General features: G+C 41.1%; 1 protein-coding gene across 6 annotated transcripts in view; it reads left to right on the forward strand.

The window, feature by feature from the left end:
• The first annotated feature begins 217 nt into the window (after window positions 1-217).
• Window positions 218-14,195, forward strand: part of LOC125021966 (caskin-2-like) — a 52,248-nt gene continuing 38,270 nt past the window's right edge. For 3 of the 6 annotated variants that reach the window (XM_047608185.1, XM_047608190.1, XM_047608191.1), the window contains exons 1-3: window positions 227-315; window positions 2,400-2,475; window positions 4,487-4,930. In XM_047608185.1, the coding sequence (XP_047464141.1) occupies window positions 4,837-4,930 (94 nt within the window). In that variant the 5' untranslated portion in view covers window positions 227-315; window positions 2,400-2,475; window positions 4,487-4,836. The other 3 variants (XM_047608187.1, XM_047608186.1, XM_047608188.1) reach the window with 3 other exon arrangements.

The raw sequence follows: 14,195 nt of genomic DNA on the forward strand, positions 1-14,195 counted from the left end.
GAAAAGTGGCGGGCAGAACTAGAAAACGCCCGATCTTCGCCATTTCAGAAATTATCGGTGAGGTCTACATAGTTTGATAGAACTTAGAGCCAAACATGCCCAAAACATGTAAAAAGAATGACATTTTGACGATTAATGGGATATTGTGGCACGCCAATCAAACTCAGATTTACTTTGAAAGTTACTAGCGGAAGTTGTGAGTAAGGATGCGGATGACTTGACCCTCCTCACGGTCTCGTGCAGCCCGGCAGCGCTCTTCCCTCTGTGACTCCGCTGCTTACGAGCTCGTTCCAACCTGTCCTCCGTCTATAACAGGTGAGAACTATCCTTTTTAAATGAATGTATTTATTCGGAATAATTTGACTGAAATGGCACCGAGCGTACAGAAATACTTGTAAGTGTTATATTTGGAAAGTCGCGTGGGTTTGGACAGGGAGTTTGAACACCTTGACAGCAGTCCGACAACTTGACAAACAAGGAGAGGCTCAACCTACGGAGGATTTATCTGGTGAGGAACAGCCGGGCGTCCCTAATAAATGTCTCCCAAAACTCCCCGTCTTGGTTTTTACACGTAAAGAGTAGGACATATATGACAACTTTAAACGAACCAGTAGCGTTTTCTGACAAATTCGGAACGTAGGCAATTTTCATACAGCATCCTATTTCAGCAAACGTAAACTTTTAGCGACTGTTTACGTCCGTTGTTGGGTTTAAATTGACAGTAGAAGGCAGCGTAAATAGAGCGGGCTCCGGTTACAAATTTGACATTAATGCGGGGCTATTACACACTTTGCTATGGTGAATGCCGAATTTACAAGCAACAGCAATAGTTTCTTAAAGTTGTCATACTTGTCTAATGGTGAATTCGTACGTTTACTGCAGTGCGATGTGCGATTAAATTGGCAGTATCGAGAATGGGATTTGGTCTGAAATTGTCTGCATGATTCCAGTGCGTGTTGGAAAAAAAATGTGTGCTTCAACACATAATACCGAGCTAATACATTCTTAAGAGCTAACATCTAATCTTTAAGAAGTCAGAAGTAATAGTAGTAATTGTAATACTTGTTCGTGCTGTAAGTATTTTAAAATAGAACATGATACTGGAGGATTTTTTATTTTTTTTTTTGTCCCCCAGTCCACTGTGATTGTAGGATTTATTACTTGTCACTCAGACTTCCATCCCCAGCCAAGAAAGCCCACCAAACTACCCCTGTCCACTGACATTTGGGCTAACAAGCCAATTTTGGACTCCTTGTTTACACTCTGGCACATGTCGGTGAGGGGCTGCAGTTGTTTACTGCCTGGCAAGGTGCCTGGCTGGTTTTAGATCATGTGTCAGTGCAAAGACAGCATTGGCATCTGCTGCTGGGCTACACTGTGCCGTGATCACCTAGTAGTTTAAAGGAATAACTACACTAGCCCTAAATAGACTGACAGACAATATGACAGATGAGCTATTCCTGTTTTTGGGATTTTCAGCGTCATTTCCAAATCAAACAGGAGCCTTCTACGCTGCGCGTTTCACGAGTTGAGGTCTGCAAATACAGCTGAGCCTTTTAATTTGTGCAAAATTTCCACACGAGTAGTACCTGTTTACTTGGAGATGAGACGCGCAGTTCTCTGCTTGCGCTATTTCCTCCATGATTGCCTCACAGCTTCCTTTGGACTCCAAACAGCAGTTTTATTTTGCTGAGTGCAGAAAGGACCTCTGCTCTGATTGCAGGCCGTGCGGCTCAGTGAAGAAGCCTGTTTGATTGTACAACAGTGTAGGAACCTTACAAACCCAGGAGGATTGTTTTTAACGCCTCTCAGTGAATGCTTTAGCTGGTTATTTTGTGCCCCTTTGGTGTTTTTTCTGCCATTGGGATTTCAGGCAAATGAGTTCTAAAGTGGCAGTCTGCTCTGTGTGGGGGAGAAAAACACAACTTTTTTTCTTCTTCTCTTTTTCAAAGACTTAAGCTGGACAAATGCCAGGCAGTGCTTGAGTGAAAAGATGCTTCCTTAAAGTTTGGAGGAGTGTTATCAATGGGCCGAGACCTTATTCCTGCGTGGCAGGAGTAACAGATTAGCTGCATGCTCCTCAGGGATCAGGCTTCCTGGATCAGAGAAAACAAACAAAAGTTGGGTCAAGTTAGAGTCACATGTCTATTAATGACAGCATTTATCTACTGACAGTGGTATTGTTGGTTAAGGCGTTACCTTATACCTTGTTGTTGTGTCAGGCGAAGTTTCATTTTAGTGATGCATGTTTTTGTTGGGATTCAAGAGATTTGTAGTATTTCCCCATGCATTATTTCCAGTCGGCACATCTTGCATATGGCACTGGTTTTGTGTTGTTCTTCTGAGTTGGAGCTTATGTCATGTTTTCAGCCCTCAAATGTGGACTAATCTCATTGCAGGATCTTGCAAGATTTGTTGTGCAAAACCAATCTCGTGAGACCGCAGTCAAATCTGAAGAAGAGGATACAGGAAATGGTGTGTATTTACAAAAAACAAGGATTGTATTAATGAATAATGTATCTTTCTAACCGAGATAAATTTGAATTGGAAAATTTACTTTTTAAATCCAGCCACTAGTCTTTGACATTTTTAAAGTAAATGAGATAAACATTATCTGGTTCCTTCTGCACAAACAACAAGATACGACTGTTCTTCACAGTTTTTATGTTATATCTGGTGGTAAATGTAATATTTTTGCATTTTAGAAACAAAAAAAGAGGTTTTAGAACCTCATTTTATAGACCTTTTGTCAGGGGTTGTAGAGGTTGTAGCTGGTGGGGGCTCATGACCAGGTGGAATGATGTGAAGCACACATTTAGCTGAATGATTCTGGAACCAAAGGAGAGCGCTCTGACATTTGGCAGCAATCCAGATTAGGTTGGTGAAAAGGACTCAAGACATCAGACAAGATGTTGACTTTAAGATAGGCTGAGTTTTTAAAGGGACACAGAGGAAAAAGTTAAAGAAAAGGCCAATCAGCACCTCTCATTTAGTTTTTAGTTTTGTTCCCACTATACTGTAGTAGAGAACTTTGCCAAATTTGCTTTCATAGGTAAAGTCCATTTAGCTGCTTCAGTTTCGAGGTCCCGGTTTGTTCATGCTGGTTCTCTGTCACACTTTCATGGTTTGTTGCCACATTTGAATAGCTCAAAGCCATTATGTGTGTTTCCATCCACCTGTTTTAATGTTCATTTTCAGGTTGTGCAGGAAAACTGGTCTCAAAGTAACACAAAAAGTTGTTCTGCTTCACTGAGATGGAAGAGTTCCTGCATTAATGCGCAGAGCTGAAAACTGAGAGGAGACGTACTTAAGCCAAGCGTGTGACTTCTTGCATAAAACATATAAAAGAATAAGAACTGCCACTTTTTGATCATCTTTTCTTTTGACTGTTGGAGCTGTGAGTGGCACCATCAACTGAACTGCACACTGGACTCAAAGATGGTGCCACTCGCTTGACGCAACATAACTTGCTTGGTGCTTGGTCAAAAATGTTTTTAGCTACATGGTTACATTCTGTGATGTGGCCTCCACTGCCCGCTGAGTGGCTGCACTGTCACCATCCGCTGGTCTATCAGTACATCCATGACTGGCCCTTAATCTGAGTATGGTATTCATCTCAGTGTTCAGTATTATTTCATTTGATTGCTTAGTTGTGATTCCCAGTATATGGAGAAAGACAGTGAACCAAGAGGTGTCCCCACTCCTTGGCATGGGTGTGTGTGTGTGTGAATGAGAACCAATAGGCAGAAAAGTGATGAATAAATACAGGAACATTCACTGGCCACTGAACAAGAATCAGACAAAACTCGGTCAGCTTTGCTGGCTGATTCACTGCTGTAGTGTCACCCAAGACCTTGGTGATCATCAGGGTTGCGTGGAAAAGCAAAACATATGACTGGTCAACACCTCGCCCCATCAGTGGAGCGATGAAAGCTGTTGAGATGAGCTCAACATCTCACACTTCTCGCCCATCACTTTATGACAAGTGTGAGATGTCAGCTTATCACTACATAATGGTAGTGAATTTAAACACAATGTTGTTTCAGCTTAACATATATAAACACCAGTGTGTTCTTGCAGCCCTGAATGTTAAATATTCAGATAAGGTAGTTGATGCGAACTGGCTTTGATTCACATTTTCTGTCTCAAATTTCTACAAAATTCGGTTCTAAATTTTGATGGTAAGCTTTAGTTGCACATTATTTGGGACACCTGTGCTTTTTGTACTTTGTCAACATGTCTGTTGTGAAAAGAGTATTTTTCATGTATCCACATGGTTAAGAACTGGGGAAATGATGATTTAAATCAAAACATCGTGATCAAAGAATTAAAGAAGTGAGTAATGTACCCATTTAGGTCTGTAACAATAGAGCTGAAGTTTGATACACAGTCTAAAAGAGTTACATGGTAGTATTATTTTAAACAGAATTTTTGAAACAGCTCTTGACTCCATGTGATTTCAGTGTGTGTCTTTTTGTCATGGCAGGTTGGGCTGCTGCTACCTCCAGGCTGACAGAGATGGACTAAACTTCTACTATCCTCACTGTAGCTCCAGATTCAACACCATCGTCAAGCTGTCAGGCAGCCATCAGAGATAATGTGTCTCTATTCTAACAACAAGAGGAAGAAGACCTCCTGGACCACGCTACCTGACGTTCCTTCCATTTAGATGCTGCAGAGCCCTCTATTCACCTGTCTCACCTCATGGCTGGGATTCAGCAATGGCCTTTTAATGTGCTGACAAATCTTCGCTGAAACCGTCCACCTGACGGAGCATTGAAGAGATAAGAAAAAAGCGACCTGGGCTAACGAGCACTTTGAGCATCTGTGGTTATCATGGGGAAAGAACAGGATCTGCTGGTGGCAGTGAAGAGTGGAGATCTTCTGTTGGCTCACAAACTCCTTTCCAAAGTCAAGTGCAACAAAACCAGTGAGTATGACTGTGTACCCCATGATTTCAGTGTAATCTTGTGTTTGTTCTGTGGTTACGGCTTGGGAGTGTACTTGTTCCCGCTGTGAAATAGAATTCAGATAGCACAGTCAGACCTATTGCCATCAACGATGTTGTCGTTACTTACTAAACTAAGTGCAGTTTCTTTGTGATAACCACAGGATCAGGTTCAGCTGTCAACCACAAAACACAGCCCCCTCCTGCAGTCAGGTCAGGGACAGTTTGAAACTAAGTGGATTCAAATTGCAGCACAACGCGAGCTAATCTCCTAAATGCAGACCCCTGCAGCTCCTGCGTCTTTCCGCGTGGGTTTTAGGGGGCTTTCTTCTGCTTTCAGATTTCCTTATCTGTGCAGATCCCAAGTTAGGCGACAAGCGAACTCTCTCTGCACTAGCATTGTCGCAAATGACAGGGTTCTGCCTTATCCAGGCCCGGGGAAAGTTAAGGCCAAACTGCCTGTGAAGTTGAAGCCGCCTCTCTTTGTGGCGTTATCGGCTCTGGGCTTTCATCAGGATGGCTGGCTGCTCACTGACAAGCTCTGGGAACAAAGCTGTGGCTGTCAGGAAAAAAAAGCCTGTTAAACACTTTCCACAGTACACAGGCAGCGAGCACTGCTTGGCAGAGAATATTAAAAGTCATATTGTCAGTTTCTGTACAGCTGTGAGCAACAACCAATGACCGCCACACAGTCTGAGGCAATGAGGCAGGACAGAGCGAATGAGGAATGTTCTCTGCTGTTTACCACTGAGGTGCCCTAGACCAAGGCATTGAATCTGTTAGAGCAGCTTTGTAGCTAAATACTAAGTTGTGGCTTCCCAGGTCTAAATTCCTGAAGGACGACTGATTCAATGACTGATTCATCAATATGTATTTGATAATTTATTTTATTGAGTTTGTATTGATAACTTATACATTTTATTGAATACACAATGTGCACATAGTGCTCTGTTCTTAAATATGAGATGACAATGGAAAAAACTACAAACTGGTTTTAGACTTCGTTAGTTATTTGCTCTTGATCTAAATCTTCCATAAATTGGACCATTACCAGGCATGGGAGAAGAGTTGTACATATGTGTGTGTATGTTTTGACCTGCATTACAACATTATTTGTGTAAGAAAGTGTGAAATTCTGGCACAACAAGCTGCCTTCAACTCCTCGAGAACACTGGAAGAGCAGTTTCAATGACTTGGTCGTTTGTCACTTTCTTCAGAGCCTACGGTGTCTGACAGCAGCACAGCAGATGATGCAGCTGGCAGGATGGACTGCCACTGATCTGCACTGTCTCTCATGAACACAACCTTATCGATAAGGGATTGATTGGCCTGTAGCGACCTGCTTTGAAAGGTTTGAAAGACAGGCAGTGCAGAGCTGTGGTGGTACTCTGACCCTTGAATTGTCCAGTTAACCTATTGTAAGGTCAGGTTTGAATAAGGGTTAGGGTTAGGGTTACACTGAGAGATATGATGGATGTGGGAACACTTTTGGTAACCTTTAATAACCTTTCTTGACATTAGTAAGTAAGTTATTGCATTGGCTCATTCTGGTTATGTGTGTTCAGAGGTCGGGGTCAGCATAGATTGAGCTTCCTAAACCAGTTAACTCTGATAACAAAATGATAGGTCAGCCTGCAAATACCCCCGATTTCAGTTTTCAAAATGACTATGTGTACCGTGTATCTAGTTTCTGTGTTTACTTTAGGTCTGACTCAAAAATGAACATTTTATATAAAAATTTAATTCCGTGTTAAATAACCTGCACGCTGTGCAACGTTTGTGGGACATATGTCAGATTTAAATCAACTTATTGTTCAATTTGAACTGAGAATCACCACCCCTGGTAGCTGCTCTTTGAAAAAGACAGTGATGTTTAAGGGTTGCATTCCAGTATACCCAATAAAGTGCTAATGGCGTGATGCAGAGTATATTAACCGTGTTTACCAACATATTGCTGCATGTATCCATGCTAGCATTTGCAAGTTTGCACTAAAAGGAAAGTACCTATTACATCTATGAATTGTTTTCGCTTGAGGTGTGGATGGGAATTGCACTGTCTTTATAGGCGATGAGAATAAATGAGGGATGAATCTATGAGCAGTTTATCTTCTGAGTATTTCTCTGATCCATCAATGCAGAAGGATGGTAATTCCCATGTGGCACAGAATTCTTGGAAGGAGATTGCTTCTGCAATTAGAAATCTGGAAAACGTCCCTGATTGCTTTGTAAATGGTGTACTTCCTGTACATTATGCTGTTGTTTCACCAGCAACACCCATCATTTAGGTAAAGCCAGTGAGTCAAAGTACTTCAAGCATAAGTATAAAGTTTGTCGTTTCACAATTCTTAACTGCAGTGATGAATGTCAAGCACAGCAGCGACTTAAGACTTAGGTACAAGCTGGGTGCACGTGGAGAAGGGAGGCACCGGCCCACGGATTCAGCTCTGTAGCTGAGGGGTCAGCTGATCTGACTGGATGTATGGGACTTAGCAGAACACGGCCGACTCTGTGTGTGCTCCTGTTGTGTGTTGTTCAGAGTAAACAGGGCCTGACAAACAGCAGCAAGAGTGGGACGACTGGATGAACTGTTTATTCAGAAGAGAGGAAATAGCCCAACATTCAATATTTGTCTTGTCTGTAACAGTGCTGAAAGCTGCTTCCTGTTCCTTCTGTTTGTTTATTTTTTCTATATTTCAGACAGCTGATTAAAAGATTCATCCCTGTTTGGTGTGGGAGGGGTAGTAGTCTATAATGCCTTAAGTGCCATTATGTAACCAAGTAGTATTTTTGTAAACCCTGGGATCTTAGTTTCCATAGCACAATATAAATGCCTCGCTTATGTTGTCATTGTTCTCCTCAGCTCAAGCATGACTCCATTGAAAGTAGTTGATGAATGTAGTTTCTTTAAACCAGTGCTTAAGCAAACAACAGTGAAACAACAAAATGAATCATCGATGATGCTGATATTCTACAGTGGAGAGTTAAGTAAATTGACAAACTGACCAACAAATCAATAAGAAAAAAGTGTTGGTTGCAGACTGACAACAAATGCAGCAGTGACTATATCATTTGTGTCTCATCACTTTTTCATTCATGATCATTAAGATACGACTCCATGAGAGAGGTTTAAAGCAAACAGACATGTGCTTTTAAGAGAAAGGGGGTATTTCCTAGATGTAATTCCTGTGCTTTCTTATTTCTCTAAATGCTGTGCCAAGAGCTGCAACTTGAAACCTGTTTTTACGCTCCTGTTTGTTCATGGGCTTTTGTTTTTGATTAACATCAGAGGTAATGATAGCCTTGGAAACTGTAAGTCCCTCTTATTCTAAAAACATGTATCATGTTTGTATGTTCACGTTTGACACAAATTAGAGCAATCTGGAGCTCAGGGTTTTGAAGTAGCTCAAGAGCCACTATGAGTTGTGTGTCTCTGCGACTGCCGTTACTCACCATGTTGATAGTTAGTGCAACCAATGCGTGAACTACAGTAACTTATTTGTTTCTACTCCCTCTGATCACCTATACGCACATGTGGCATTTCATACCAAGTCATCCATCTTTAACTTTAAAATCACTTTCCATTTAAATTTAAATAATCATTCTTGGGAAAATAAACAAAACACTGTTGCAGGACTTTTCAATTTCATCTGACATGATCGGTGTTTTCTCAGGAGGATAGGTTCAGGGACCTGATAGTAAAGGTGGCGGGGAACTGGCACAAAAGACTCGCAGTGTCCCGAGGGGATTAGCTGGGGCATTGAAGCTGGCTTGATGGACAGGGAGCTGAGGTGGGAGGTTTCTACTCCAATCAACCATCTGCTGACATCAGGGTGCGTGCTCAGTCAATTTAAGTGGACTTACCACAGGATTCCTCTTTTTGCTTAGCTGTTGCAAGCATATTGTATGTACAGTAGGTGCGCTGAAAGCTGGACCCTCCCTCGAGCTACTCACATTCTGCTGCACTTATAGTGCCCAAAGCCCAAAGTGTCCCCCTCTCCCATGCTGTTGACTGGGAGTGGACTTGTGTGGGCGTTTTTGGCCCCGCCCTTAATGGAGACCATTAGAGACTAGAGGTGCTTCAAAGGCCATCGTGATTACAATGTCTTTTGTTGGAACACATGCTCGCTTTCATCTTGACACAAGGCCCAACCCTCTCTTCTGTCACGCTAAATACAAGGCCTTTAGGTGGTTCTTAGGTGAACAGATGGGCAAACAGCCTGTTTGCTAACACAGAAGTCGACAAGCTTTCTGCAATTTTTTTTTACCAAACACACAGGTGACTACAGTTAGCTCTGCTGCTAGAACTCTGCTGGAAGGTAATTTAAGTTGATCCTGACAGCTCAGCGTGATAAGCACATTGCATTACTTCTCCAGTCCAACTAAAATGCTAGAATATCATCAGTGTTACATTTAACACCCATACTGACCAACCTGTGTGATGAGTGGATGAAAATTTTTTTTTACTTTTTATATACAGCGGGTAAAATAAGTATTGAACATATCACAATTCTTCATAGTAAACTTTTTCACCCTCTTATTTTACATTATTACACATAACTTCATTTCTGAACCTATTTGTTTTGGTTTCTTTCTTTGTATGGACCGCTATAATAATCTGCTGCAACACTTAAGTGTGTGTGTGTGTGTGTGTGCGTGCGTGCGTGCGTGCGTGTGTGCGCGTGTCCGCATGTGTGCGCGCGCGTGTGCGCGTGTGTGTGCGTGTGTCTGTCTGTCTGTGTGTGTGTGTGTGTGTGCACGTGTGTGCGCGTGTGTGTGTGTGTGCGTGTGTGCGCGCGTGTGTGTGTGTGAGTGGGCAGTATTGAGCCTTTATAAATGACTTTTTGGAGGCTGAGTTGAATGTTTCTTAAGTATCTATCACAAACTGTGGATGTTCTAAAGTGAACAGTCCTGCTTTATGTACACACCGCTTTAGTCAGTATTGTGGTTCCTGTGGTACAATGAGTGAATGAATTGGGAACTGTCAGAACTTTATTAAGCAGATATGCCTGTTGTCTAATATGAATTCTTTTTTTTTTTTTGTAGTATGTAACATAGGATCCATTTCTTTTTTCATTTTCATGTCCATAGTTTGATTCATTTGGTCGAGATCAACAGGAAACTCTCTGGACTGGGTCATGTTCACATGAGTTAGACTGATTGTGAGATTACACCCTCAGTTCCCAGTCAACTGGTGGATTTATCAGTTGCTTGCAGATTTGAATCAGTGTTGCAGTAGTGATAGACCGGAAATACTGGAAGAATAAAACATGGACGGTTATTGGTATGGCTCTTAACCATTAGGCTACCTTCCCTTCTATCAGTTTGTTCTTAATTCAAATTCCCTTTCATCACATGTGGAATCTTTCCACTCCGTATTATGTCTGTCTGTGTTAGCCTTGCTTAGCACAAACACTGACTATGTCCAAAAATGAAAAATCTGTCTGTAGACACCATAATGACAAAGATGAACAATAATTTCTAAGCTGGATTTCCTTAAGGTTACCAGGTTTTATACCTCTGCACTGGTATAGAGACCTATACAAAAGCCTGTACTGTCCAACCTTATCTAGTAAATCAAGTCAGAGATATTTCTCACAAGTTCTGGGTGGATGGATAAACTACTGTATGTCAGTAAATTTCAACAACACCTAACTCCCAATCACTGAGGTTTTTTTCTGTTGCTGCTTGGTACGTGCTTGTCATTTTCCACTTTAAACTCTTTTGTAAATCCAGGTTCTAGCTCCTGCCTTTTCTTTACCTACCCCCACCTCCGTCACCTTTTTTCCTGTACTTTGAATTAGGGATAACCCATCTGGCCCTAATGTCAGATTAGACGTCTGTTAGAATTAAGAATGCTTAAGAAAAGTATGCGTGTCTATGCGTTAAAAACTGTGCCTGGGTGGATTTGAGTGTGTCTCTATGCACATAATACAGTATGTGTCCAAGTACCTTAATTTATATTATCACTCTAATTTCAATCTCAAGTGTAGTGTTTTGAGTCTGTAGCAGCAGGGTGTTATAGTTGTCCCATTCGCTAACCAGCAAACTGGGCTAAGTAGTCTTCTGCTTTATTAGCCAGACAGTTGGGTAGCAGCCAAGCAGTGTGTGAACGGCTTTGGAGTTCACCTATTCTTGCACCGTAGAAGAGACACACATTAATCCTAACCCCTTTCCTCGTCTGACAGATGGGGTAGCCTGTCTAGGATTGTTCAGGGAATGTACCAAAGGAATTAAGTAGTGTGCATGTGTGGGGTTGCAATAGACAGCGTCATTTAATCTAGCATTACGAGCCCTTTATTACTTGCTCCAGGCTGCACATAGTTGAGTCTGGAACATCTTCACCTAGACTTTCTTTTCTGCTGTTACTAAAAAACAAGCCGCCAGTGAACGAAGCACGTGAAAGCATCATCGAATTGCGAGGCGCATTGTCACAGTTGTGCCCTGCCTCTACATGCCCCGCAACTGTTATCATGTGTCTGGATTTGAAGCTATGATAAGCTCAAAAAGAAAAAGGAAAACCAGAAAGAAATACCTTTCTGTATGCAGTGCATTCTGACTTCGTGGAATTGTTATTGTGCTTGTGCAGACAAGGTTGATGTGATTGTCTGACAAGGAGGTCTCATTGTGTCTGTGTGTTTACCAGAATGGGGATGGGTGAGGAGCGTGTCTCCCGGATGGGAATTGGGCTGTATCAGTATCTGGTAATGAGAATCAGCAGGAGAGGCTGCTGTTGTGTCTTTGATCTTCGTTATCTCCCTCTTTTGTTTTTTTTTTTCTTCTTTTTATACCTTCATTTACATTTCAGCTCAGTTCATCTTGTCTTTTACCCTGAATTGAAAGCAAAGGGAAATCACACTTTTTGGTGGGTGTTCACATGATGTTGTTTGAAAAGACGGTGTTCATTGTAATTAGAAGTGTCAGGATGAGTGTCTTGGATTATATTTAGGTAAACAGATCAAATCGGTGGCATAAGAGGAACAAGCAGAAATGCTTACCTGATGTTTTCAGGCTTTCAGTGGAACCTTTCTGCTGTTTGTATTTCCATTGTCCAGCTTTCTCACTGGCCAGAAAGGTTGTGTTGGGGTTTTTAAGATGTAATCCCATAGCACACCGGTCAGCCGTATCATTATGGCCATTGACAGGTTATTGAATAACACGGATTATCTTGTGACAATGGAACGTGTCAGTAGAGGGTGTAATGAATCAGACTATGGAGTTGCTTTTTGAAATATTTGCAGTACGCCATAACATTGTAAACTCAGAATACCTCTTGATAGTCTCTTCCTTATTTTCTTATTTGTTGCTTTGTCTTCAAAGAAAAAGTAAGGTTTTATCTCCGAAGATTGTTGTTCATTTGGTCTTGATTTAGTTTGATGACACTTTGTTTGTTGTGGCTATAGTTGTTGTTATTACATATTTTTTTTACATATTTTACATTCTTTTGTTTGTACCAGTTCAATTGACCAAGCTGTTAAATTACGATAGAATGTGTTATTTGTCATCATACAAGCACAACACAATTAGTGTTGCTACATCAGTGCAGCTTTTTAAAAACAGACAAAACACATTAATTAAAAACAGGATGTCAAGACATAAAGCCAATACACGTGAAACCGGAGATATTTCACCCTGTAGAGCAGCAACCTTTTTTACACCACGGACTGTTTTAATGTCAGACAATATTTCCACGGAGCGGCCTTTAAGGTGTGGCCGATAAATACAACAAAATAAAATGATACGGCCGTCATAAAAACTGGTATTTTCTAAATATGATAATAAATGTGAATCCACTGTGTATACAGTTTTATTAGCAGCGTCCTCGTAACATGAGTATGAGCAACGGCCCCTCAGACCCACATTCTCTGGTCATAATACTAGAGGTTAAACATGCCTTCAACATAAGATTCACCACAAAAACAAATATAAAGTGCGTGAAAAATACAACTCACCATAACGCTAAATCAGTGGGAGCACTGAGCTTGTTTCTCTGCAACGAGACGGTCCCATCTAGGGGTAATGTGAGACATTACCCTGCGCAAAGAAACTTTTTAAAGACGTTTGTTTTTTGTTCATTTTGCTAGCTTTGGGGTTTCAGTTACGCAGTAATGAATTATGTGTTACCGGCGGGAGCAGCCCCTTTAAGAACGTAGCCATGTGCATCTTGACCTGCGTCAAGAGTGAGTCATAGACAGATGTGGTGGAGAGAATCTGGTAATTTTGCAAAATAGAACATCGTTCAGAATCAGATACTAAATAAAACGGAAATAATGTAAGTTATGTATTCTTTCTGTACGGTCTGGTACCAATTGACCCACAGACCGGTACCGGACCGTGGTACTGGTGGGGACCACTGCTTTTGAGGAACTTACATAAACATTTAAAATGAATTTTGAATTCAATAGCATAACTTATATAAGGCCTTTATTGATATTACTGATAACACTATAATAGTTTTAATAACAGTTTTGAAAATATACTGATTACAGACCTTGAAAGATTTAAAAGGGACATTCTGTGAACACAAATGTTACATATAAGAACTTTATGCTAATTAAACACAATTCAAAAGATGAAAATTAACAAGAGTACAAATTTGACCAGATGATCAATACCAACTTCTTGTTTCTAACAGGTTGTGGTCATTTGACATTATGTTAATGTAAAACAGCACTGAGCTGGATAAATAACCTCATCCTATGGGGTTGATAAACTTGAATGTTGTAAGTCAATCTCTTACTATTATACAGCAATAGACATTAGTGTTTGGTTAGTTCATAGTGTGGTCGCTGTAGGCCTCATCAAAAACAAATATTTTTGTAGGTACAAGGACGTATTGAGCCTTGGCTCTTAAGCTAAATGAGAAACGTAATGACTTTTCCATCCATGCTGGAGAGTGTGACCTCATGCTCATGTTTGGCGGAAGCCCAATAACCATGTGACCGTTAACTAGCTAACTAAAGGCGGGGGTCACTGAGCAAAGTAGCCTATGATCAATTGATCTTTGTTTTTTAGACCTCAGCAGCACAGTCAGAAAAGGCCTTGAGGCTTTGCCACTGTCATTATTTTGAAACAGGAATGAGTGAGTGAGCCCAGGCCTTCAAATAATACAGGGGTCAACGCACACTGCATTTTTAGTTGACCACTAAAGACACAACAAGTAACTGAGGCAAGTGTGACTTTACATTCTAGATTATAATCCAAGTACAAAACCAGTCCCCATGGCAAGAGCCACTATCATTAGTGGGAA

Source organism: Mugil cephalus, chromosome 16, assembly GCF_022458985.1.
Source record: "Mugil cephalus isolate CIBA_MC_2020 chromosome 16, CIBA_Mcephalus_1.1, whole genome shotgun sequence".
NCBI lineage: Eukaryota > Metazoa > Chordata > Actinopteri > Mugiliformes > Mugilidae > Mugil > Mugil cephalus.